Raw genomic sequence first — 23,440 nt, forward strand, 5'->3', positions numbered from 1 at the left:
AGAAAAGGAGAACAAAGGGGAGAGATAATAGATGAAAAGAGAGGAAAAGGAGAAAGACCCAAAAGGAATGGGATGATAAAATACCACTCTGCTCCCAACAGCAAACAGGAACCAAACATCCTTTTGTGGATGGACTGCAGTGTCTACCCAGTGTATATTCATTAACTCTTGGTGGGATTCTGTGTACAAATTCTCTAGGAGATGTGTATTCCAAACCTGTTTCTGCCAGAATTCCCCCTTGAGTACATTTGAACTACAGTCAGCTAGAGATTTGATGGGTATGGCAAGTGAATGCAGACAAGGTTATCTCAGATGTGCTTTGACGTTTTCCTACCCTTTGCAGGTGTGAGCACACTGTTACCGCAATGTGGGAATTCCTGCTCTTGTTTTGAGCCACTGACTGGTCAGTCATTACACAGTGTTCACTATGTTCTTATCTCTTTGTTGAGAGTAGTGGGGAAGATGAAAATATAAATGGCACTGGCCACTCAGGGGTTTTGAATGTACCTAGAAAGACATGGCATGTGGACTGAAGAGCTTAGTAGATAGTGCTGTTGTGAACCAAATGGACTCTGTGACTTCCTAAGAAAGAACAGAATCGACTTGTCTGGTGTCACATAGAATATTTGCCAGTGAAAATGTTTCTACTGAGGGAAGAATACACTACCAAACAAGGCCTTTTCCTTTGTAATCCCTCAAAATGAACTGCTCCAGTAATATAGTTTGATATGCACTGTTTGGCAGAGAGGGAACTGCTATCTTCACTATAAAGCTCTTCATATAAGCTTCTTGTTCCTTTTTTCATTCTACTAGATGCTACTTTTTATTGTGGTAATAATATAGGTGACACAGCTATCCTCAGCAATGACATATGTGGCAATTAGGGAAACTGTCTGTCTGTGTGTCTGTCTGTGTGCTAGTTCTACCTCTGTTTCTCTGTCTCTGTTGTCTCTCCCCCAAATCTTCCTCTTTCTTCCCATCATGGTGTACATACATGTAGATTTTCTTTCCAACATTTCAAAAGACTTTCTCCAATTAAACCATACCAGGAATTACTATCTAGAAATAAATTATTTAAAAAAAACTGACTTGTCCAGTCTTTAACTCAATCACAGACATTAATATGTACATGATTTTTCAATACAAATACTTATTGCATATCACTAAAAAGAAGTGGAACCCTCTTCATGAAAGAGAAAATGAGGCCCCCTGAGTGTCACTCTGTTTGCATATTAGCACACAGCCAGGTCTCTGCCAAGTTGCTCTGACTGACTGCTACAGATGCTCTTTCTCAAGTATTCTGAGTCAGATCTTTAGTGCAAGTCTTCAGGGAAAAACAATAGCACCTGTCCCTCACAAGCTATCAGGCGAGACTTAGCCCATTCATGTATCTTTAATGAAGCTTGGGGGCAGATGGCAAGAAATGGCATCGTCAACAACTTAGCACAGGGAAAACAAAGGCATGAGTCTTGACACAGCAATGCTATTTCACAAATTTGGAAGGGAGCAGGCCCAAGTGTTTCACACGCATCTGCTGCTGTCTTCCTTCCTGAATGATGAACACCCGACCAATTAAAATTTCTAGGCATACAGCCTGTATGATGGAGAATGTGGTCCTTACTCTCTTTAAAAGGGGAAATGTGTCGGTCAGGGGTTGCAGAAGTATAGGACAAGGACACAGTTGTGCTTGAGAGTCATTTGTTCCTTCCAGCATGCACTAAGCTAGATGTGAGATGAGATCCTTCTTTCTCGTTAACTCACTAGATACCCTGCCAATTAGCGGTTTTTTTCCAAAGCAGTAAAAATAATGATGTTTTCATGCTGAGATTTATTTTGGCCACATCAAGCTTTATTCTCTACATCCATAAAGTCATTTCTTTCTCTTTATCTATAGAATAATTAAAAATATCTCAATATATACAAGGAAAGTTACAATTTCTAGAAAGAAAGATGCTGTCTAAAATCTTGATATCCACATGATAAGACATGTAGAGACTGGTCACTCTTTGATGGAGTCTGGGGAATTTGATTGCTTTTAGTTTTTAGTAAAATACTTTGGAAAGCTGCCTTCTTCCAGGTGACTACCCTTTGTAGCACACCACCAAATGGGTGAATAGGACAGAAGTCAGGATCACATTTTTTCAGAACACATAAAACTTTGTGTCTTCACAATGCTTCATCTGCCCCTTTTACTGGCGCTCAGGGTGGTTACCTTAGTTCAAGCCGCAGGAGAGGAAAATACTTTGTCTGCCCTGTGCTTCTTCTGTAGCCGCCAAGCCCTCTTTCTCAATCTTTACTGTTTGCTTTTCCTTTCATTCCCATGTTCATCCAACAGTCTGTTAGTGAGAACAGGGAGAGCCTGCTGGTGGGTGAGAAGACTGTAGAAGTGATAGAAGTATCAGTGGGCTTTATTAACCTTGCTAATTTTTTAAGATATTTTCAGCACACTGAGCAGCTCTAAGTAAGTTGTGGGGATATGAATGGCAATTCCTTTGTGCTATTATAGTGTAAGTTCTAGCATCTTCCCATTAAAGGACACTGAATAAAAGCTGCCTATGATCTCACTGTATTGTTTACTACAACTGAGTGGAAATCAACTGCCTCACAGAACGACATTCCTAAAGACATTTAGATCTGCTTTGTAAAACCTGACTTTATACTTAATATAGCATGGCAACTTGTAGTAGAAGCTTAATTCTCACAAGTACAAATTTGATCTTGATCTGACCTTGGATCCTAGACATGCTACATTTTTATTTGATGAAGCTACTTTATCAAGTTATTTTAGTGTCGCCCAGCTTTGGCTTCCCCATTGAGTGAGAAAGAAAACATTGAGTTCCTCAAGAGCTTGTAAGGAATATATGAGAGAGTAAACACATCACTTTTTCAATGGGAGGTGCAAAGGAAATGATGGGAGATATTGGCCATCATCACTACTTCTTTAAATCTCAAAAAGGAAATGTCCTGTCTGCACTCAGCCTACATTTTAAACAGTGGCTGCCTATCCTGGCTTTAATAGGGCACTTTGCTTCACTACATTGTTGCTTTATTCATAATAAATGAAGGACAAAGTACTGGGGATCTAGCTTGGTAGTAGAGCTCTTTGCTCACATGCACAAAAGGGATTTGATATCCATCAATTGGAATAAGATACTAAAGGCAATTTTATTGCTTGGAGCTAAACAATTATAGCTAATGAATATGTTGTAATCAGTGATTGGAATTACTGACAGTAAACATCAAGATCAATAAGTTCTAGGTAACAATGAGAGAAAGGAGGAAACCATTTGAAATTCAACAGTGCTCCCATTATCACAACTCTAGAATTGTCTCTAAGAGTATGGCCCTGACATTCAGAATTACTACCAGCTGGAGGCTTCCAGGTTCCCTGGCTAAAACTAGTCTCTCTTTTCACTGCTACTAAAATCGCCATGTAATAACAAACAACTGCATGGAGTTATTGGCAGTTCTGAACTCTAGGTCCAGCTGTCAGAGGCTGTGTAACCCTAGCCTTGTATCTTGTATAATCTCTGTTAGTCTATTTCCTTGTGTGTACAATTTAAGAATCAGACTATAGTGGAGATTCTCAAGGAATGGTCCCTGACCAGCAGTACCAGCATTTCTTGGGAGCTGCTCAGAAATGCCCATGCTCCAGCTTCACCTCCAGATTCCAAGTTCAAAAGGGTAGGGCAGAGCCTTGTCCATTTTAAGAAATACTTGGTGTGGATGTACATCAAAGCATCACCACCACTCTCTCTCGCTGAAATGTTGGTTTAAATATTTGAATCATTGTACCTCAACTCAGACCATCTGACTCAGAAGACGTGCTATGGACCTGAAGAATTTGCTCTGTAAAATTGCTGCTGATGCTGTTGGCCAGATCTATGTCTTGACACTTGCTGCTGATGCTGTTCACCAGACCTGTGCTTTGACACTCGCCAGCCTAGATCTTCTCTGAGTTCCAGTCCTGACTCTGGTAGCACTGCTGCTCTTAAGCTGGCCCATCCCGACCTCTTGACTGAAACAGCCTCCTGGATCGTAGTTATCACTACATCTCCTTGTAATTAATTCCACTTCTCCCCTTTCATGTTTTTCTAGAAACTTGGTACTGAATTACACAGGTGTAGCTTATCTTTGCTTCTTCAAGGGTTCTTCTTTCTTCCATCCTTTTCCCCCACCCTAAAACTAGATAAGGGAGAGAAAAAAAAAGGATAAAGAAGAAAGAGATTCCTGAATAAAGTCAATGGTCAGAAAACAGGGCAATATTATCCTTAGACTACTTTCTTCTCATTAAGTTCCTTGGGGCAAGTTTGATCTTTGCCATCAGTTTGCCTAATTTCTTCTTGTTTCTTCTTTGCATATGACTACTTAACAAACCATGACCAACAACTACCAACAACCTACCATGCCCCTTAGGGTCCTAGTGTTTATATACACTCTGAAAATGCCCAGAATTTCAAATATCACACAATCTCAGAAACTATATGAAGCTGGCAAAACTATGCCTCTGCTAGAGCACGAGGCAAATCATAGTCAGCTGCTGCAGACAATCTGAAGCAATCCCGTTTCCCATGCCTGAGATTAAAACAAAAGCATATCTTTATATTTCTATGTTTTTTAAAGAAGCCAAAAGTACAAAATTGTCACTTCACACAGGTGAAGCACAGTGTGTGCTGAATGCATGACAAACTTCTACTGTCTCCGCCGAATGATCCAGTTAGCTCACGTCTTTCTTCTTGAAGTAGAGTTATGGATAAGATCTACTGTCTTCTGCTAAACCATAATTTGATATTTTTCTGTTACCAAACAACAAAACTAAACAAAACAAAGAGCTAATGTTGACTACAATGTAATACAATTGTTGGTTAGAGAATGTGCTCAGGCTTGGCCTTGATTCTCCTATCCTCACAGTGACTGTTGTGGTACCTAGTCAGTGTTTGCAAGTGTTGACAGACAGGGCTGGAAGAGTTAAGTTTCTGAAGAGCACATGGCTTAGCGAGTGCAGGGGACAGAGACTTGGGCTTGTTCACTCACAGAGTTTCTGCCAGTTCTCAGTAAATACATGAAAGAAATTACTACAGTCACACTATGTTCTTTTAAAAGTGTTTTTGTTAATTCTTCCAACACAGTTTTTGTCATGTTCGCCCTTGCTGTTTTTTATCCCTACCTCTCTACATCCTCTTCATGTCTTCTTTCCCTTTTTATTTTAAAAGATAATTCATTTTCTTTTATTTTTTATATGAACATTTTGCCTGAACATATGTATATGCACCTTGTGCATGCCTGGTGCCCATTAAAGCTAGAAGAAGGCATGGGTTCTCCCTGGAATTCTGGTAACAGATTGTTATTACAAGCCATAATTTGGGTTCTAGAAACTAAGTCTTGTCCTCCACAAGAGAAGCAAGTTCTCTTACCTGCTGAGCTGCCTCTCCAGCCTCCATATACCCCATTACTTTTTAAAGACCCATTTAATACAATTTCAATGTTCATATTCTCCTAGCCGTGGAACCATCAACCAGAGTATGGTAAACCTACATGGGGTCACATTCTTAAAAAGATGACTCTCTGTACCTCAGAAGCCCTCAGCTGTTCATAGCTCCGCTGTTAGAGGTAGAGGCTCATGAACTAACTCCCCTCCATGCTAGAATGTTGACTGGCTTCATCTTGTACAGCAGCCCTAGCTACCGTGAGTTCATGAGTACAGCGATCCTGTCACATCCTGAAGATACTGTTTTTCTCCCATTCTTTCTGACCTCTACCTCTTAGACTCTTTCTGTTCCCTCTTCTGTGGTGGCTCCTGAGCTTGAGGAGATAGGATGGTGTAGATGCTCCATTTGTGGTTCTCTGTCGACATTGTCTTTTTATGACAGCTTTTTAGTAATCATAGAATCACAAAGTTGGAATGGTTCCATATGTTTTGTATATGTCTGTTCACACACACACACACACACACACACACACACACACACATACACACACACATACACACACACACACATACACACACACACACACACACACACACACACACACACACACACACACTTTATGTACAAGTATACAGCACTTTGAGGAAAAGAGCAGGTACTGTTCCACCTCAGAGCCACTATTGGGTAAGCATACCAGAAAATTCATCTTTGTACAAAGCTTCCCTAAAAGCCTTTTCTCTTGAGACTTACTCTGTTTCTATAACTGTTCAGTTTCAGTAGCATCATTTTTAGATAGCACAATGCGTTATCCTTCCTCTCTCTTAAGCTGAATAGTAGTGATTTCTTCAGCTGCTACTCAAATCCCTAACACACAGTAGTAACTTATTTCATTGTTAGGTGAAGGAAGGAAGGAAAGAAAGGAAGAAAGAAAGACACACATGCACAACACACACGGGGGTGGGGGGAGTAAACAACATGCAGACTCCACACTTTTCCTTGTTGCATCCTCTTTAGGGTAAGGCATTATGTAGTGCTCTAGGCCCATGCTAGGACCACATTTCTGTAGGGACATGAAGGGATGTCCTTTGATGAGCAGTGGTCAGTCATAAGGACACTGCATTTTGTTTTCTGGTATGGAACTTGCCATTGTCATCGTGGGCATCTTACATTTGTACAGGGTCACAGCAAACTGGGGTCCAACAGCAAACCTGGTACTTTTCCCCCAGGCTAAAGGTGAGGCACGGGCATTAAAGTCTCGGCTCCAATTTAACCACCCAAAGTTTGTTCTCTCATGTACAAAGCTTGGGCTTACCTCAGCTAAAACAGAAAAATAGCTGCTCAAAGCTAGTTTCCTTCACGCCCCACTGGCAAGGTAGTAATTGCACAAAGACCTTTTTATTATAAGTTGATTTTCCTGAGAAATGAATTCAGAAAAATACTGTAAAGTGTTTATTTTTTGCTTGCCCTTTATTAACCCACATCTTAGGGCATTCCCCCGAGAAAGGCTGTTGGCAAACGAAACCTCTCAGACCCACACAGAAGCATTTGCACAATATCCCTGGCTGTGAAGGGACAGGAGAGAGTAAGCTGCTACCGTTTAGACAGGGGCATCAGCTCCTATATGGAATTTTGTCTAAAGCAGAGATTTAGGAATTTAGACAGAGGAAGCATTTGGAGTTTGTAAAGTTGCTGGAAAATTTTCTATCTTCATTTCTAGTTAAGTATATAGTGGAGTCATTTTGTGCCATTGAAAGCCATAGATCTGTCTAAACCAAAAACTGTGCCTTCTGACACATCTCTGTTCTGACCTTTAAATGAGCTCAGCCTATGGAATCATGCCTTAAAAGCCCGGACAAAGCCTCCCTGCTCTGCTTTGCTGGAACCAGGGTAGCTTGCTAGAGTAAAGAAGGGAGGTCGGAAATTAAAATGTGATTTTCAGGAGCATGATTCTGTCATAGCTTGATTTCCTTTATATGGAGTACAAATACTGATGTAGAGTGAATATTTTTCTCCTTTGCATTTTTGTGGTCTTTGATACGTTTATTGAGGTCAAATGAAATCTGATATAGTAGGATTTATTATGGGTTGCTCAGTGGATACAACTCCATAATTACTGAGCTACATGGCAGTGCATAAAGCTGACAAGCAATTTATATGTTACATCGAGGTGTGTATGGCAAAGGATATTAGTTTAATTGGGCGCCAAGATATAGTAGCCTTAAATCTGAAGCGCTATGTGTTTAATGTAATGCAGTGAGGCTTCGGAAGAGGCTCCTGGACGAGGGAGACACACAGCTTCTGGAATATATAACAATTAGACATTACTTTCTGGCCAAGGATACTAAATACTGTCTTCACAACGAAGCTTAGAAAGCAGTGCAGGGAAAGGGCAGAACTTCTCATCACAAGGGGAGAGAAAAGCAGAGCCTTCAGTCTTCCTGTTCTTCCATTCTACACAGAAGGAGGAAAAAAAAAAAAAAAAAAAACAGGTCAAGAAGGCCAGACCACCTTGGTGTGAAAGCAGGGACGTGGTCAGGTGGGGAGACGGTGGCACTGGTGTGCCCACGGCATCTGAGGAGATGCGTTAGTTGGAGTTTGCCTGAGTGTTCTCAGCTTCAGCTCTGGGGAGAGGGTTGAGGTGGGTGGCTGTGTGGGCAGCAGAGCTCCAGCCGTGGAAGACAAATGCTTCTTGGTAACATCTGCTCCCTGTCTGACCACAGGCTCTCTTCTGTTTAGCAGGTTCAGGGGCACATGCCTCCGCTCATGATCCCAATTTTTCCACATGACCAGCGGACCTTGGCAGCAGCTGCTGCTGCCCAGCAGGGATTCCTCTTCCCCCCTGGAATAACATACAAGCCAGGTAAGTGGAGAGCCGCCGTACAGTTTTTGGAAATGCTCGGGCCCACATGTTTTTGCTTAGTAGTCACAACAAACACAGGCACAGAGAAGGGAGCTATGGATAAAAACACCATAAAAGCCTATTTCAAAGTAAGACCAGAACTGAGGCCACTGTCATAACTAATCGGTCTCTAGAACTTTTACTTTTCTCTCATTAGAGTTTGTTCTGAACTCATATATGAAGTCCCACGTGGTTCTCATCCCTCTCTCTCACTCCATTACTGTTAACCATCTTCAGTTGTCCACAGGTCTTTGTCCCACCTTGACCTTTCACCCTGGGAAACTGGTCACATACAGTAGAAAATGCTGCTGTTGGGTTCGGTGGGGTTCTGTTGAGTTTTGTTTTGTTTTAGAAATTTTTCTTTGAGAAAAAAGTTAAAACTGCTGATTTAATTATTTCACCACTGACAGGTAAAGTTCTTTTTTATTTGGTCTAAATAATGAGGCATTCAGTAATATTTTTCATTCATCCTTGAACTCAAAAAAAAAAAAAAAAAAAGCAGGTCATCTAACCTTGTAGTGAAATATGCTTTGAGATGATTTAGCAAATGTTATGATTTTTCGTTTTTCATCTGAGTTTACTGGACTCCTGGGGAATTCAATTAGGGGCATAATGGTTTGAAGCTCTTTCAGAGCCTCCTTGTAAACATGGCTTTAAATGTTTAAAGATAGGTTGCCAAAGGAATCCAATGTAAGAAAATAGCCAAGTACACAGAAGCCAACCTCAATTTCGTTTGTGCGTCCTTTGTGACCCTAGCTCAGAGATAGTGACCTTGTTCTGCTCATTAATAATTCCTGTGTCAAGTTCTTTTTAACATATTAGCCTGATTATATGAACCACCTAGTCAGGAGACAGCCAATCTGAGGGCAGCAGTTTCTTTGTCTATGTGGCTTAGAACAGGAACAAAGGCATTTTAATATGCTTAATCCACAGACATGAACCACCTCACTGAGATTCTAAAGAAACTGATGAAACGGCCCAGAAGCAAACTTTGACTTAAAACTGCTCTGACCATGCCTCTTTGTGTTTGGTAGGGAATTCAGTTCCCTGTGGGAGAAGGAGTCTGGGGGAGACTCAGATGATCCAGGGGATACTGATTCTAAGGATGGAGCTCTCTGAGGGCTGATGAAAAAGTCTTCCGACACAAATGAGTCAAGGGTGAACATTCTTGTTTCAAAAGAGAAAGAAACTATTCTGAATCAGAAGTAGTGGCAGTCACAATGACATTGGAAAGTTCTGGCTTTATAAAACTTTTTATATCATTTTTTTCTTCACTGGTAAATCTATGCAAACATTCTAAACTCTGAGGTAGAGCTGGGGTCCTGGATCTGTTTCTATGAGGTTTCTGGAAGTCACCCCCTCTCTGTAGAGTTGGCCTTTGAGTTCGGGGTTAGAGACCATATGCTGATTGGTGTTCTCATTCTGACCTCGTTCTTTAAGGCAGCTCCATTGTGAACATGACTCAAACTAAGCCAATTGTTTCATTTTGCTCCTGAGCTGCCACCAGCATTCAGTGATACTCCTCACTCATCTGACCCAGTCTTGGGAACCTTTCAGTAAACGGTACAGATACTATTTGTTGATTTAGTATTCTTCCCACTAATTCTCTCTCCAGCTGAAAACCACACACAGGCCTTGGTTTTTGCTACTGTAGGTTTTTTTTTTTTTTTTTTTTTTTTTTTTTTTTTTTTTTTTTTTTTTATCATTATGTTGCCTAATTTCTCCTGGGGGTAGATATTGCTATGTGTTCAGTGAATTAAAGTTGTTTCTCCCCGCAAAGGTATTGATGAGGTTGTACCATGTAGGTGAGCAGGTACGGACAGGAACTACTTTGTGCAGGATTTAGTGACTTTAATGTTGTGTCCTTGGATAGCAATGCTTTGTTTGGTTAGGCTGGCTAAACCTGTTGAGAGCAGCACAGTAGGGCTGGATTTGTAGGAAGATTCCCCATTACAGACACACTATTCTCTCAAGGTATTTCCTATTAAGCCCAAACTTATATACCAAAATAATTTTATCTAAATTTTAAATCCTTTAGTACTTTTGCTAATCTGAGCTTTATTATAGATAAAAATTATGTTTGCAATAGGTTAAAAATATACATAGTTAAGCTATGAGTAGAGACACTATAGATTTATGCAACTAAACAGTGCAGCCCTTTGGAGTGGGGGAGCAGTATTGGACTGAGTCTGGATAATTTCACTTGAGATGTCCATGGGCAACTATTATATTTGGAGAGAGACACACAGGCCTGAAATGGCACACATTCATACCTGGACCTCCTAAGTAAGAAGAGGAACATGTACCTTTCTGGTCTTTAGGAAATAGAACATAAACTCCTCTCTCTTTGCTTTCTTCACTTTTCCCAGGACATCCATATTTGGTGTTAGTGAGCCAAGTAAACTGATTTACCTGGTTGAACAGGTGTCCTGACTGCCAGAAGTAAGGACCATTGTGGGTGGCCCTCACTGCTTGTTGAAGTTGGCCATTTTGGACCCTATGTTAGAGTAGTGTCACAGACATATTTAGGGCTATGAGTCATCATTCCCCTCCAGGTGATCTGACCTGTATCACTGGAAATCGTAGCATTCCAGCTATGGGGCACACCACAGGAGATCTCACACCTCCAAGCAACTGAGGAGGACACTGCCAGGATTCAGCATAGGACTTCAGGTGCCATCTTGGATGAGCTTCTCTAGAAGTAGCTTTACTAACTTCTGGTCCTTCCATCTTTATTCTTCTACTTCTTTCACTAGAGAATTCTTTCTAGACAGGGATCCATTGGGGCCCTGAACACAAGCCCCAGACATGAGCTGTTCTGCCTGCTCACATTGTGAGACTGAGATGCAGTGGTCAGAGAGGCAGTATAAACACATGTCTACTCTCCTGTGCACTCCAGAGATGAGGCAGCTGACCACTGTTACATGTAGTTGGGAGTGTAAAACTGTCATGTGTGACATGTACCCTGGACTTTCCTCAGCTATTCTTTTGTTTTTGTTTTTTTTAAAGAATATTTTATTTATTTACATTTCAGATGTTATTCCCTTTCCCAATTTCCCCTCTGCAAACCTCCTATCCCATTCCCCCTTACCCTGATTCTATGAGGGTGCTCCCCACCCACCCACTCATTTTTGCCTTGTCACCCTAGCATTCCTCTACACTGGGGCATCAAGCTTTCACAGGACCAAGGGCCTTCTCTCCCGTTGATGCCAGATAAGACCCCTTCAGCTCCTTCAGTCCTTTCCCTAACTCCTCCATTGGGCTCCCTGTGATCAGTCTGATGGTTGGTTTCAAGCATCCACAATTGTATTGGTCTGGATCCAGCAGAGCCTCTCAGGAGACAGCTGTTATCAGGCTCCTGTCAGCAAGCACTTCATGGCATCAACAATAGTGTCTGGGTTTGGTGTCTGCATGTGGGATGGATCTCCAGGTGGGCCAGTCTCTAGATGGCTTTTCTTTCGGTTTCTTCTCCCCTCTTTGTCCCTGTATTTCCGTTAGGAACAATTCCTGGTTAAAATTTTGGAGTTGGGTGGGTAGCCCCATCCCTCAACTGGGAAGCTATGCCTAAGGTTCTTCCTCCCCTTTGTGGGGTATTTCAGCCAATGTCAGCCCCATGGGGTCCCGAGAGGCTTTTGCTTTCCTGGTATCTTGGGATTTCTGGTTGCTACCCCAAGGTCCCCATCCCCCATGACTACACAGCTCTGTTTAATTTCCAGACTCTCTGTACATCTCTATCTCCTTCCCTACCTGATTCTGATCCTCTTTTTCCCCTCACCTTCCTCTCTTCCTTCCAAGTCCTTCCCACCCTCTATTTCCTTTGATTATTTTGTTCTCCCTTCTAAGTAGGAGTGAAGCATCCATTCTATTGTCTTCCTTTCTCTTGAGCTTATGTGGTCCATGATTTGTATCATGGATATTTCAAGCTCTTTACATAATATCCATTTATCAGTGAGTACATACCATGTGTGTTCTTTTGTGACTGAGTTACCTCACTCAGGATAATATTCTCTAGATCTATCCATTTGCCTGCGAATTTCACAAAGTCATTGTTTTTAATAGCTGAGTAGAAATCAATCTGGTAGTTCTTCAGAAAATTTGACACAGTACTACCTGAGGATCCAGTTATACCACTCCTGGGCATATACCCAAAAGATGCTCCAACATGTAATAAGGACACATTCCCCACTATGTTCATAGCATTCATATTTATAATAGCCGGAAACTGGAAAGAACCCAGATGTCCCTCAATAGAGGAATGGATACAGAAAATGTAGTACATTTACATAATGGAGTACTACTCAGCTATTAGAAACAATGACATTAGGAAATCCTCAGATATTCTAAGAGCAGGATTCATGCTTGTACCTGGACCTACAGATGTTGCTTGTTCTGTGGTAGTACCCAGAGCTTACTTCACTGCTGCCATGTAAGAGAAAGGCTTACATAAGATACACAAATCATATGTCTTCATATGTCTGTATCTTTTGCCAGTGGCTATCCGGGTTTTTTTTTTTTTTTTTTTTGGTTGTTTTTTTACACCATTTGTTGAAAAGGCCATTCTCTTCCTTTTAATAGTTGAGGAATCTCCTCAAACACAAATCAAAGGTACGTGTGGGTTGTCCCTGAGCTGTTCGTTCTGCCGGGCTGGCCAGCCTATGTCATTGCCATACTGTGTTGGCAACAGTGGGTTGTAGTCAAGGTTGAGGTGCTAATCTTCTGCTTTACTCACTTTCGGAAAGATCATTGCAGTTTTGAGGGACCCTTATAGTTCCTTATGAGCCTAAGAATTGTTTTCTCCATTTTGTAAAAAAGACTAACAGAGATTCCCTTGAATAAGTATATTTTTCTGAATAGTATTAACATCTTAATTATGTTGTCTTCTTGTCAATACAGACACTTGTATGTATTTCTGTCTTTACTTATTATTGATTTTAAAACAATATTCACTGAATATCCAAATGAAAGTTGTATATATGTAAGCTGTCTCTCACAGTGTGCTTTGATACATGAATGGATTTTACAATGTTCAGTCAAGGACTGTCTTCTCTAGCATTTGTAATATTTTTAGAAATGCCAAGACACTTAAAATCTTTTCTTCCTGTCTGAAACATGTAACATTCTATTACCATGACCTGTGATCATCATGTAGTGTAGTGGGACGCCAGGTCTCATTTCTATCTGTATCTTGGTACCTATTGATCAGAGTGTCCTCATGCCTTCTCCCTGAACCTCTGACAACTGCTATTCTACTTTCGATTTCTATGGGATCAACTGACTTGAATTTGCACATATGAACAGGCATGGGCCACACTAGTCCTTCTGTGCCTTGGTTTATTTCACTTAACACAATGTCCGCTAGTTTCATGCATGTCATCACAGGTGACACAGTTGGTGAAATAGAGTTCCATTGTGTGTATCCCACATTTCCCCCCTCATTTTTAAGTTGGTGGACACTTAGGCAATTTTATGCCTTTATTATTTATTTCAACAGTGTTTTATAGTTCCAGGGTGTAACTGTTTCCATCTCTTTGGTTAGATTTATACCCAGGTGTTAAATTCTTTTAGGCTGTATTATAAATGGTCTTTCTTTATTTCCTTTTGGTTTATTTATATTTATTCCTGGCACAAATAACTAAATCGAGCTTTTGTGTGTTAATCCTAGTATGTATGTCTCTGTCTGTCTGTCTGTCTGTTTCTCTCTCTCTCTCTCTCTCTCTCTCTTTCTCTCTCTCTCTCTCTCTCTCTCTCTCTCTCTCTCTCTCTGTGTGTGTGTGTGTGTGTGTGTGTGTGTATTATAAAATAGCTTTTTAATAACTTTTCTTACCAGTTTGGATATTTTTCCATATTTTTCTTGTGTTAGTAGTATGGGATGGAGCTTTCATAAAAACAGCGGTGAATTGTCTTGTTACTGATATTAGAGGCAAAGCTTATTTTTGCCATTAATACAGATTTAGCTGGGAATCATAAACTCTTAGTTGTTCTGAGTTTTTCTTTTACTCATAGAGTTATCATAGAAAGGTTGAATATGTTTTCTGTATAATTTTGAGATTATCATATAGAACTCCCCCACTTGCCCACGTGCCCTTGCTCTATTATTGTAATGCATTTCATTGATTTGCATAGATGAAACCACCTTATAATTTCTTGGATAAATCCTACTTGTTATGGCAAATACTGTTTTCAATATTTTTTTAGATGGAGTTTGCTTGTTTTCTTAAAGAGATTATGTTTACATTCATAAAGAATATTGATTTTCAGTTTTCTTTTCCTATGACATACTTTATCTGTCATCAAGGTATTTGAGGCCCCACAGAATAGAGGATAAACTTCTCTTTCCTATATTTTGAAGTGTGTGTGAAGGATTGGTGTACATCTTTGCTCAGCATTTGACAGATTGCTGGGGAATCCTTCTAGTGCAGTCGTTTCTTTGTTGGAAGTTTTGATTACTAACTCAATCTCTCTGTTTGTTATGGGCCTGTTGAGATTTTCTATTTGCACTTGAGTAGTTACATAGTTTTTGTGTTTTCTATTTCTTCTGAATTGTGTAATTGGCTGGCATATAATGCTTTCAGTTGTTAGCCGATGCTTCTTTTATTACAAACCATTTGTTTGCCAAGATAACCCCATGTGTGTGAGCAATCTCATTAATTTTTATATCAACTCTAAGATATAAGAGGAGATAAGTGGTATTCTATTTTATTAAATGAAAATAATAAGCTGAAATTTTTAGTGTTAATTAAGTTTTCTAAGGCTCACATTTCAAAAGTGATGGCATCCACATTCAGACTGAAAGTTCTCTGAATGGATATTTTATGCACTTGGGACATAGTCTAAGTGGGTATGATCTTAAGGAACTTTAAATTTTCTTGTTTAAGAAGTAATTTTGCATGTGACCTTATCCAAACAACATCTTACAAAGCCAGTCATTGCTGTCTTCCAGAATATTCCAGAGCAGCACTGTGTTAGCAACACAAGAAAACTGGTTACTTGAACCCACAAGTCTAGAATGAAAGCATTTTCATGGTGCTTTTTAGTGTGAGTGCTGAGGTCCTCATCTGTGTAAAGCAACCTGTGTTATGAACAATGAGGTTGACTCCCTGTGTCTTCTTATGTATAGCTGTTCTGTCACAGATGAGCTGTAGTTAGATGTGAGCTTTGAGTTGTCATCTCAGTTGATTTCTTATGGAGATGGTTTGTATCTGTTCATCTGTATTCACTCACTTAATTTCCATCATGAAAATGCCATGGTTTTCAGATGATTTGTCAAGGGCCTAAGATGCAGCCACCAAATAATTGAAGGGATAAATATTATCTAACGCTTCTTAGGTTTTAAAAAGGCATGTAGAACAAGCTATGTGATAGTTAAATAAATAAAACTAAGCTAAAATATTTTCACCTGTAATAGCATTTGATGAATGTAAGAGAATATTAGCAGGAGAAATGAAAATAAGATGGTCTCAGCAATGTATGTTTTCTAATTTGTTTTTGTGCCCTAAACAAATTGAAAGTATTGTGGTAGTTTTAAACATATCATATTACCTGAGACCCTTTGCAACAATGTAGCCATGCACAAGAATATGTCTGGACCTCATATAGCTCCTCAGAGGACCAAGAGATGATGTGGAAAAGTGACACAACAAAGTCTATATTAGAAACTTCTGTGTAGTGACAAGAACAGTCTTAACTCATGAAGGGATGCTCTATAGGTTTGTCAACTTCTAATCATGCCAGCATAATAATTTGTGAAGTTAGGGATGTGTAAAATATTGGTCTTCTATGTTGGAGAGTAGAAAATGCAATAGAAGACTTTATTCCCATCTTGAGATAGTTACTGAAGAATCTGAGTCCTCACTTTTAGTTCTGTTTGTCTTCTTCTCTTATTCCTCCTAAGTCTCAAAACAGTGTTTACAAAGGGGATGCCAGGGGAACATTGTCTGTTCTGATGAATAAAGCCAATGTCAGCCACAGTTACATGGGTCTCACGTCTGTTCTGTGTTTGCTCTGCAGTGATAGCTAGACCTTCAAAAGATGGGCTTGTAGGGCAATCCTTGCTTCCCCGATTGGTATTTGGGTACTGACTGCTTAGACTTGAGGTAACAAGGGCCAGATTACAGTCATGCCTAAAGCAAACCTGTTTCAACAGGCTGCCTCTTCCTTTGTACAAATTTAAAAAGAATGGTCCTCATGCAAACATTTCACATCCAGAGACAAATTTGAAAAAAAAAAATTGCTGCAACATGTTGGTTGATTCCCTGCCAAGTTAGACACTGCAAACTTTTCTTGATCAATTGTTACTAAAGAAAAAGGAGAGTGGGTAAAAGGAAACATGTAACTTTGTTATCACAAACTAAACTCACAGTACCCTAAAAGCCCTGGTACATTGTTTGTTCTTCTAGGGCCAGCCCTCATCCCCCTCTCCAGCCTTTTTTCCCCTCCCTCTCCTCTGCATCCTCAGTGATATACTCCATTGCTCTAATGGACTCATTTTGACTTTTAGTACTGATACAATGATGGGTTCTGGAGAAATAGCTTTCTGAAGATCTATTCAGATATGCAGATTCAAACCCACAGAAAGGTTAAAAATATTTTGAAAATATGCTTGTCAACAGTGGAAAGAAAGCTGTTTGTAGCCAGCAGGTGAGCTGGAGCATACTACAGGGTGTGGTGGAGACAGTCATAAATTAACTGGCAAGCCAGAAACCATGTAAAAAGCCGACTATTTCACGGCGCAGCGGCATGACAGCTATGGAGAAGGAGTGCCCTGGGGAATTCTTTCAGAGTTTGATTTTTTAAAATATGTTTGACATGAAAAATGTTTTAGTACAAATAAAGCCACTGGTATTAAACTTCCAGGGAGGGGGTTGTGGTGTGGAGTTGCATGAATAATGCATGACATTTAAAGAAAGAACAGCTTTAAAATGTTCGGGGAGGAGGTCTGTGCTGATGGGTGGAATGGTTATTTTTTTTCCCTCTATTTTTGAAACATCATTAATTCAGTATCATTTGTGGGTTTTTTTTTTCAAAAGCTGATAAGATATCCACCCCGAAAAAAATTACCATTTGACTTAGATCAAGATATTTTTTTCTTCAGATAATTTAGTTTAAATATCAAGAAGATCAGTAGACTTATTTAAGCATAAAGTGATAGTCATTTACTATAAAAATAATTTTGCCTAGTTATCTTTTCTAAAAAGCTCCTAGAGTAGGGCAGATGAAAATCAACCTCATGGAAGGGGAAAAACAGGATCAGATATTTTGAACATTACTCCATAGGAGACCGGCACAATGTGGCCTTAGCGAGTGCATTGTAGCAGCGCTCCGTTTGCAATCAGAAGCCAATTGTTACTGGACTGTGTACAGGCGCACACTGTGCTCAATGGTCTGATGAGGCATTATGGATATGATGCAAAGAGACCGTGCAGATCAGAAGCTAACAATTTGTTAGAAGTGAAAGCAACTTAACATTTACATTGGGCCAGCTGAGGAGCGCTTTCCATGGTAAACGGGGATGAGCTGCAAGGAGCTAGAGGTACCAGGCCCGCTGTGGGCATTAGCATCGATGCAGACAGGAAACAAGAGGTTCTCCTGCTTCTGATTTGACAACGCCAGTGCCCGGAACTCTTCCTGCAACGTCTCTTCATTATTACATTCAGTGTTCAGTGTGGAAAAGTTCATGCAAAACAGCATGATTATTATAAATGTCAAAAATATGTGGGGGAGCAGCCTATTAAAATATAGCCTAGAGATAGTATATAACACCGACTTTAAATAAGTAGCCGGAGCCAGCATGCTGCCACATAAACCACTGATACTCTGTGACTCACCCACAAACACTAATTTTTAGTTCACTTGCCACCATTTCAATATGTCCTTCGTCCCTTCCTCTTGGCTCTGTGGGTATCTGGCCGTGGCCTGTGTCCTTGGGTCACAGGAGGTGTTTCAACATAGGTAGGTGTTGGCTTGGACTTGAAGCACCATACCGTACAGCATAAAGCATGCTTCCAGCTTTTCAGTGTAGGCAGCCCACCCATGCAGAATGTGAAGTTATTAAATTATCATCACCCCAAATGCTTCAATCAGTCCCTTGTGTGTGAGACTCTGCACCAGGATCCACTACTTAGTACCAAAGATTAACCCAAAAGATAGATTTCCCCTGCCAGTACATTTCAGAGAACCAACAGGTAAGACTGGCCACATTAAAGGGGATATTTTTCTTACCATTTGCTCATCTTCTATGAAATAAAATTTTGCATTTTGGCTTGTCATTGGTAAATATCTTTTGTTTGTTTGTTTGCTTATTGACTCTAAGTCTTCATTTTACCTACCAAGTTCGAACTTTCTGTTTCTCTAAGAGAAAAGCCTCCTTTCCTTTCACTGTGTGCCGAGCATCAGCCTGGCTTTAATTTTTTTTTTTTTTTAACTCTTAAAAAAATGATGTATTACAAGATTTGTAGTGGAGCGAACATGCTTGAATTGCACATTTAATTTTTTTCAACATCACATTCATGTTTTGCCAGTTTGCCTACCAGCTATCTGTTAACAAAAAGTTCCAAGGCGGCAGCGCAAGCCTGTGCCCAACTCAGCCTTTTGTTTCTGCAGATGTTTGGGCTTAGGGCAATGTTGTAAAGCTTGGGCGATCCAAGGACCATGTTTATACTTGTCTGCAGCGATTCCCTGTGCATTGTCTAAACCTGCGCGCATTGTTCTTCCCGACAGGTGATAACTACCCCGTACAGTTCATTCCGTCAACAATGGCAGCTGCTGCTGCTTCTGGACTCAGCCCTTTACAGCTTCAGGTAAGTGCCAGGAGGAAGGAGGAATGTGGGAGAAGGGCCAGTGCTTGAGTGGAAACCTGAGATCCAGCTGTATTCTAAATAATGGCCTGAATGTTAAATAAGTTAAAGCATAGCCCAGAGAATTAACACCTTCTGTACTTAGCATGCTGAAAGTGGGAGAGAAAAGTGCCAGTTCCAGCGTTTGTAGTTTGTAAAGGAAATCCAACGTCACAATTTGGTTCTGTGGTTCTGTGTTGCTCTCTTTTAGCAAGTTAACAGCTTTACATTCTGTAAGGGTAGTTGTTGTTTGAAAGTGTTAGCTTTTCCTTATCCACGGTTCATCTGAGTTTCCATTATACACTAATGTATACATTATATACATTAGACAGGCTTTTTTTTCCCCATCAGCTTTGGACCAGAGACAATGCTGAGCCTTTTCCAGCTCAGGGAATAAGGAGCCATTATTCCCAGTTACTTTGACTATTTAGCAAAATATAAACACGCTGCTCCTGAGTCTGTAGTGTGACCTGTTCTTGCCAGAGTGAAAGGTCGGCATGCGCCTGACTTAGCTCTGGGTCAGCGTCTGTTTATCAAGCTAATCATGTTTGGAAGCTGACTGAAAGATTATTGTATGTTCCTCACAGTAAAATGAGGTATTTAGAATAGTTCTGCGTGGCCTTTGCATGCTTCTAACACCCTCCTTAGAGCCAAGAATTGACTTTAAATATGAATAGATTTCAGTGTTCAAAACAAAAAAAGTCAAACTTTTATCCTTAGAAGACTTAAAAATACACCATAAGTTGTTTCCATACATTCAACATTTCTTAGGAACAGTTTTTATCTGAGCTTTCCTTTTGAACCCAGGAAAGAGCTTCTGGACAGACAGTATTTTCGTGTTGCTATTGCCTGTAAGATTTGAACATAAAGGGTGTGCCACCATCGTACCAAAAGGAAACAAGCTAACACATACAAATCCCCCACAGCACTACAAACATTTTCAGCTGGGCCAAGAAGAAACACCTGAGAAGTTTTTGTTTCAGATCTCTTCTGGTCAGCATGAAGCTGTCCCCACCAGAGGCATCTGGGACAGGGGCATCATAATAGCAGATGGCAGCTCCTTCCCTTTCACGGGCGTTTGTCTTTCACACTTTTAGCACTGGGCTCTGAGCAGCAGAGAAAGATCTAAAAGAAACCTTTCCATTGGTGGCCCCTTAGTTCTCTTCCTGCTGTGGAGCTTTCTGAATTTAGAGGCAGGAGTCCTCTGACCAGTTTCTGTAAAACGGAGAGGCTGGGTCTAGGACTATGTGCCATCCTTTGATGTGGTCTATACCCTGCAATGAATTCCATGCTGTTTCATGAGTTCTGACAGTATGTTTTGTCTTTTTTGTTTTCTGAATATGCCATTAAACAGAAGGGTCATGTCTCCCACCCACAAATTAACCCAAGGCTAAAGGGCATAAGTGACCGTTTTGGCAGGAATTTGGACCCCTATGAACATGGTGGTGGCCACTCTTACAACCACAAACAGATTGAGGTATGAATGCTTCTGTTGCTGCTTCTTTGGGAGGGGGAATGGATGGTTCCAGCATATTCCAGCCCTTTTAAAAAGTGGCAAACAGCCTGAATGCTAAAGCCATGCTCGTGTCTCCTAATCTGAAGGCCTTAAGGTATTCTGCCCTTTTCTTACAGGGAGCTTCAAAGCCATCTTCCTACATTCTTACCCATTCTCATGTACAATGTCTTCTGTTTAACAAATACTTAAACTTTAAAGGCCATTTCCATTGGACCATACACTTTTCTGTAACCATGATCAACTATAATTCTGATTGTAGAGTTCTACAGTTAAGGGACAGAGAGCTTCTAAGAGCCACCACAACTGTTAAATCCTCTGGGCCTTGGGGTAACTACTCACCCACAGCTAACTGCCTGAGCTGGTTTTCCTGACTTAGTTTTTATAGGCTGAAGTTGGGTGCCTGCACCTGGCTGAGCTGACAAGTTTCTCGGATGTCTTTTAAATGTTTAGCCCCCAAGAAAACCTTTTTCAGCATTGTTGGAAATCATGCTTCTTCTGTATATGTGGTCCCTTTAGAACACAGAGGCTGTCTCTGCAACAGGAATCTGCTCTTCTTCTCTCTGGTTATGTGGTGTCTGATCTGACTGCATCCTTCTCCTGTATCAATCATTGGTGTTTCTCTCTGGTTCTTTCAGACGTGGCGGATATGATGTAGCTACTGATTTAAAAACAAACAAAAAAAAAAAGATTAATTTTCTAGGTGAGACCAAGTACCAAACTTTAAGTTCTAACCCAGACGGGAAACTTTGCCCATTGCACTCCTCTACAAAACTCTAATTGCATCTACATTCAGCCCTTTCAGTCCTACCAATGTAGACCGGTCAGTTGTCTGTGACCTTTGGACATGACCTCCTCTGCTGCTCTTCAGCCCATCTACTTGGGAATGATAGTAGATGCTTAGGTGACCGTGCGTAAGGAGGAGAACAAGACAAAAGGTCACCTTGAAACAGCCAAAGGAAGAGCTGCAGCACCCTCTGTCACCTCCCTGCTCTTTGATGGGGGCAGGAGACTCTGACATGACTAGACACAGACTGGCACACTGCTGCCTTCTGCATAGCCAGGAAAGCTTTCAAAGGCCTCTCTGTTGGCTGCAGAAGTGCATCATGTTCTTGGGCAGGGAAAAATCAGCTCATTCCAGAAGGGGCTAAGGGGTGTATAGATACAGGGAGCATCCTCTCTGTATGATGGTAGGTAGCAAGCTGACCCACTCAGAGCACCCAGCCCAAGGAGCTGTGATGGGCCCAGGAGACTTGGGAAGTGGTGAACTCTGCTCAAGCTCTGCCCTTGGTCTCTGTAGGGATATTGTGTTCTGCCCTTTCTCCTCTCTTCAGCTAGGGTCCACCAAGTCCCTTATTTTACCTCATACTTCTTCCCCGATCTCTTCCCTCATGGGCACACATGCCTGTCATATTAGACCTGGCTTCTGGAAACCATAGTGTCATAGCTTCCGAGAGTCACAGAGGTGCTGACATAGAAGCTAGGCAAACACCACACGTCTGTCACTTTATCTGGGCCAACCCCATCCTATGCAAGACCTTTCACAGCTTTGTTGTTTTTAATGTATCTGGTCTGAGAGTATCCTGGGTTTTTATTTGTACTATGTTCTCTTGCCTCCATTTTAAATTTTGATTTATTTAATTAAACTTTTCATTATAAAGAAATATCTTTATTGTGATTAACTTACAATTAAAAACATCACCTGGCTGGTTTAAGGAATGCATTTCCAAAGTCCCTAAATCCCAGTAAACTCCTGCACAGTTATATCGGCCATTTAAACTTTAATTAGGGTTTTAACCCTTGCTGTTGACCACATTTTATGTGCGTATCTGCCCCAAAAAGAAGAAGAAAAAAGAAGAGTGGAAACTAGAAAGCAACTCGTTTTATACCCTCTCTCACAACTCACTGTCCTTTTGCCTGCAGCCTGTCTCTACTTGTTAGCTAATGTGACCCTCCCTTTCTAAATGTTACACTTTATCCACATTTACAATTGTCTCCATGTAGAAGACTATACATCATAGGCTAGATCTGCCTTCATTGGAGGACATGTGGTTCTTCCTTTCCATTAAAAAAAAAAAGTATTTTTCTGCATGTCAACAAAACTTAGATGTTGGTGAGCCTTGTATAAAAGGTAGGTATTCCAGATTTTGTGGCCTGAGCATGGTGTATTTACTGGGACATCTTTAAACAACACAGGAGACACCCATATCTAAACTTGTTAACAGTAATATTTAGGACAAAATTAGGATATTTAGAGAGAAAACTTAGTGATAGCTTGCTTTGCTCCAATTAGCTCATCACCTCTTTCAGTGGTGGCTTTCTTCCTCCCTGTGGCAAGCTAATATGTCATGTTTCTGTCAATAATTGGGGTCATGATAAACTGTGACAGCAATAGGATTTCTGTACAGCAAGAGCTTCCTGCGAACTCTACAGCACTCTGACCCTTAACCGACACAGTGCTCAGGGCTTTGCTTTCTTTACCTGTTGATTTCCTTTCAGGCGATGTTATTTCTATGATCACGTGTCTGTAACCCTAGCAATACTAGTCAAACCCTAAATTCATAACATTTGCATCAAGGAGGGAAAAGGAATGGAATGGCCCTTCTGACATTAGCATATTGCAGTTTTGTCTTTAAATTATGGAAGACAGGGAGAGCTGTTCTGATCTAAGGTCTGGTCGTTTCTGCCTCAGGGGCACGATATCAGCAGAGAGGAGGCCAAAGGTGCTATTTTTAGTAAAACAGTTCAGCAGATGGAGAGACAAATA

General features: G+C 40.7%; 1 protein-coding gene across 8 annotated transcripts in view; it reads left to right on the top strand.

Annotated features, from left to right (window-relative positions):
• SOX6 (SRY-box transcription factor 6) overlaps positions 1-23,440 on the top strand; it is a 528,984-nt gene that overhangs the window by 405,589 nt on the left and 99,955 nt on the right. For 6 of the 8 annotated variants that reach the window (XM_080912300.1, XM_080912306.1, XM_080912303.1 and 3 more), the window contains exons 8-9: positions 8,166-8,289; positions 19,045-19,124. In XM_080912300.1, the coding sequence (XP_080768426.1) occupies positions 8,166-8,289; positions 19,045-19,124 (204 nt within the window). The remainder of the gene's footprint in view (positions 1-8,165; positions 8,290-19,044; positions 19,125-23,440) is intronic. The other 2 variants (XM_080912305.1, XM_080912307.1) reach the window with 1 other exon arrangement.

This window comes from Micromys minutus (assembly GCF_963924665.1).
Source record: "Micromys minutus genome assembly, chromosome: 2".
NCBI lineage: Eukaryota > Metazoa > Chordata > Mammalia > Rodentia > Muridae > Micromys > Micromys minutus.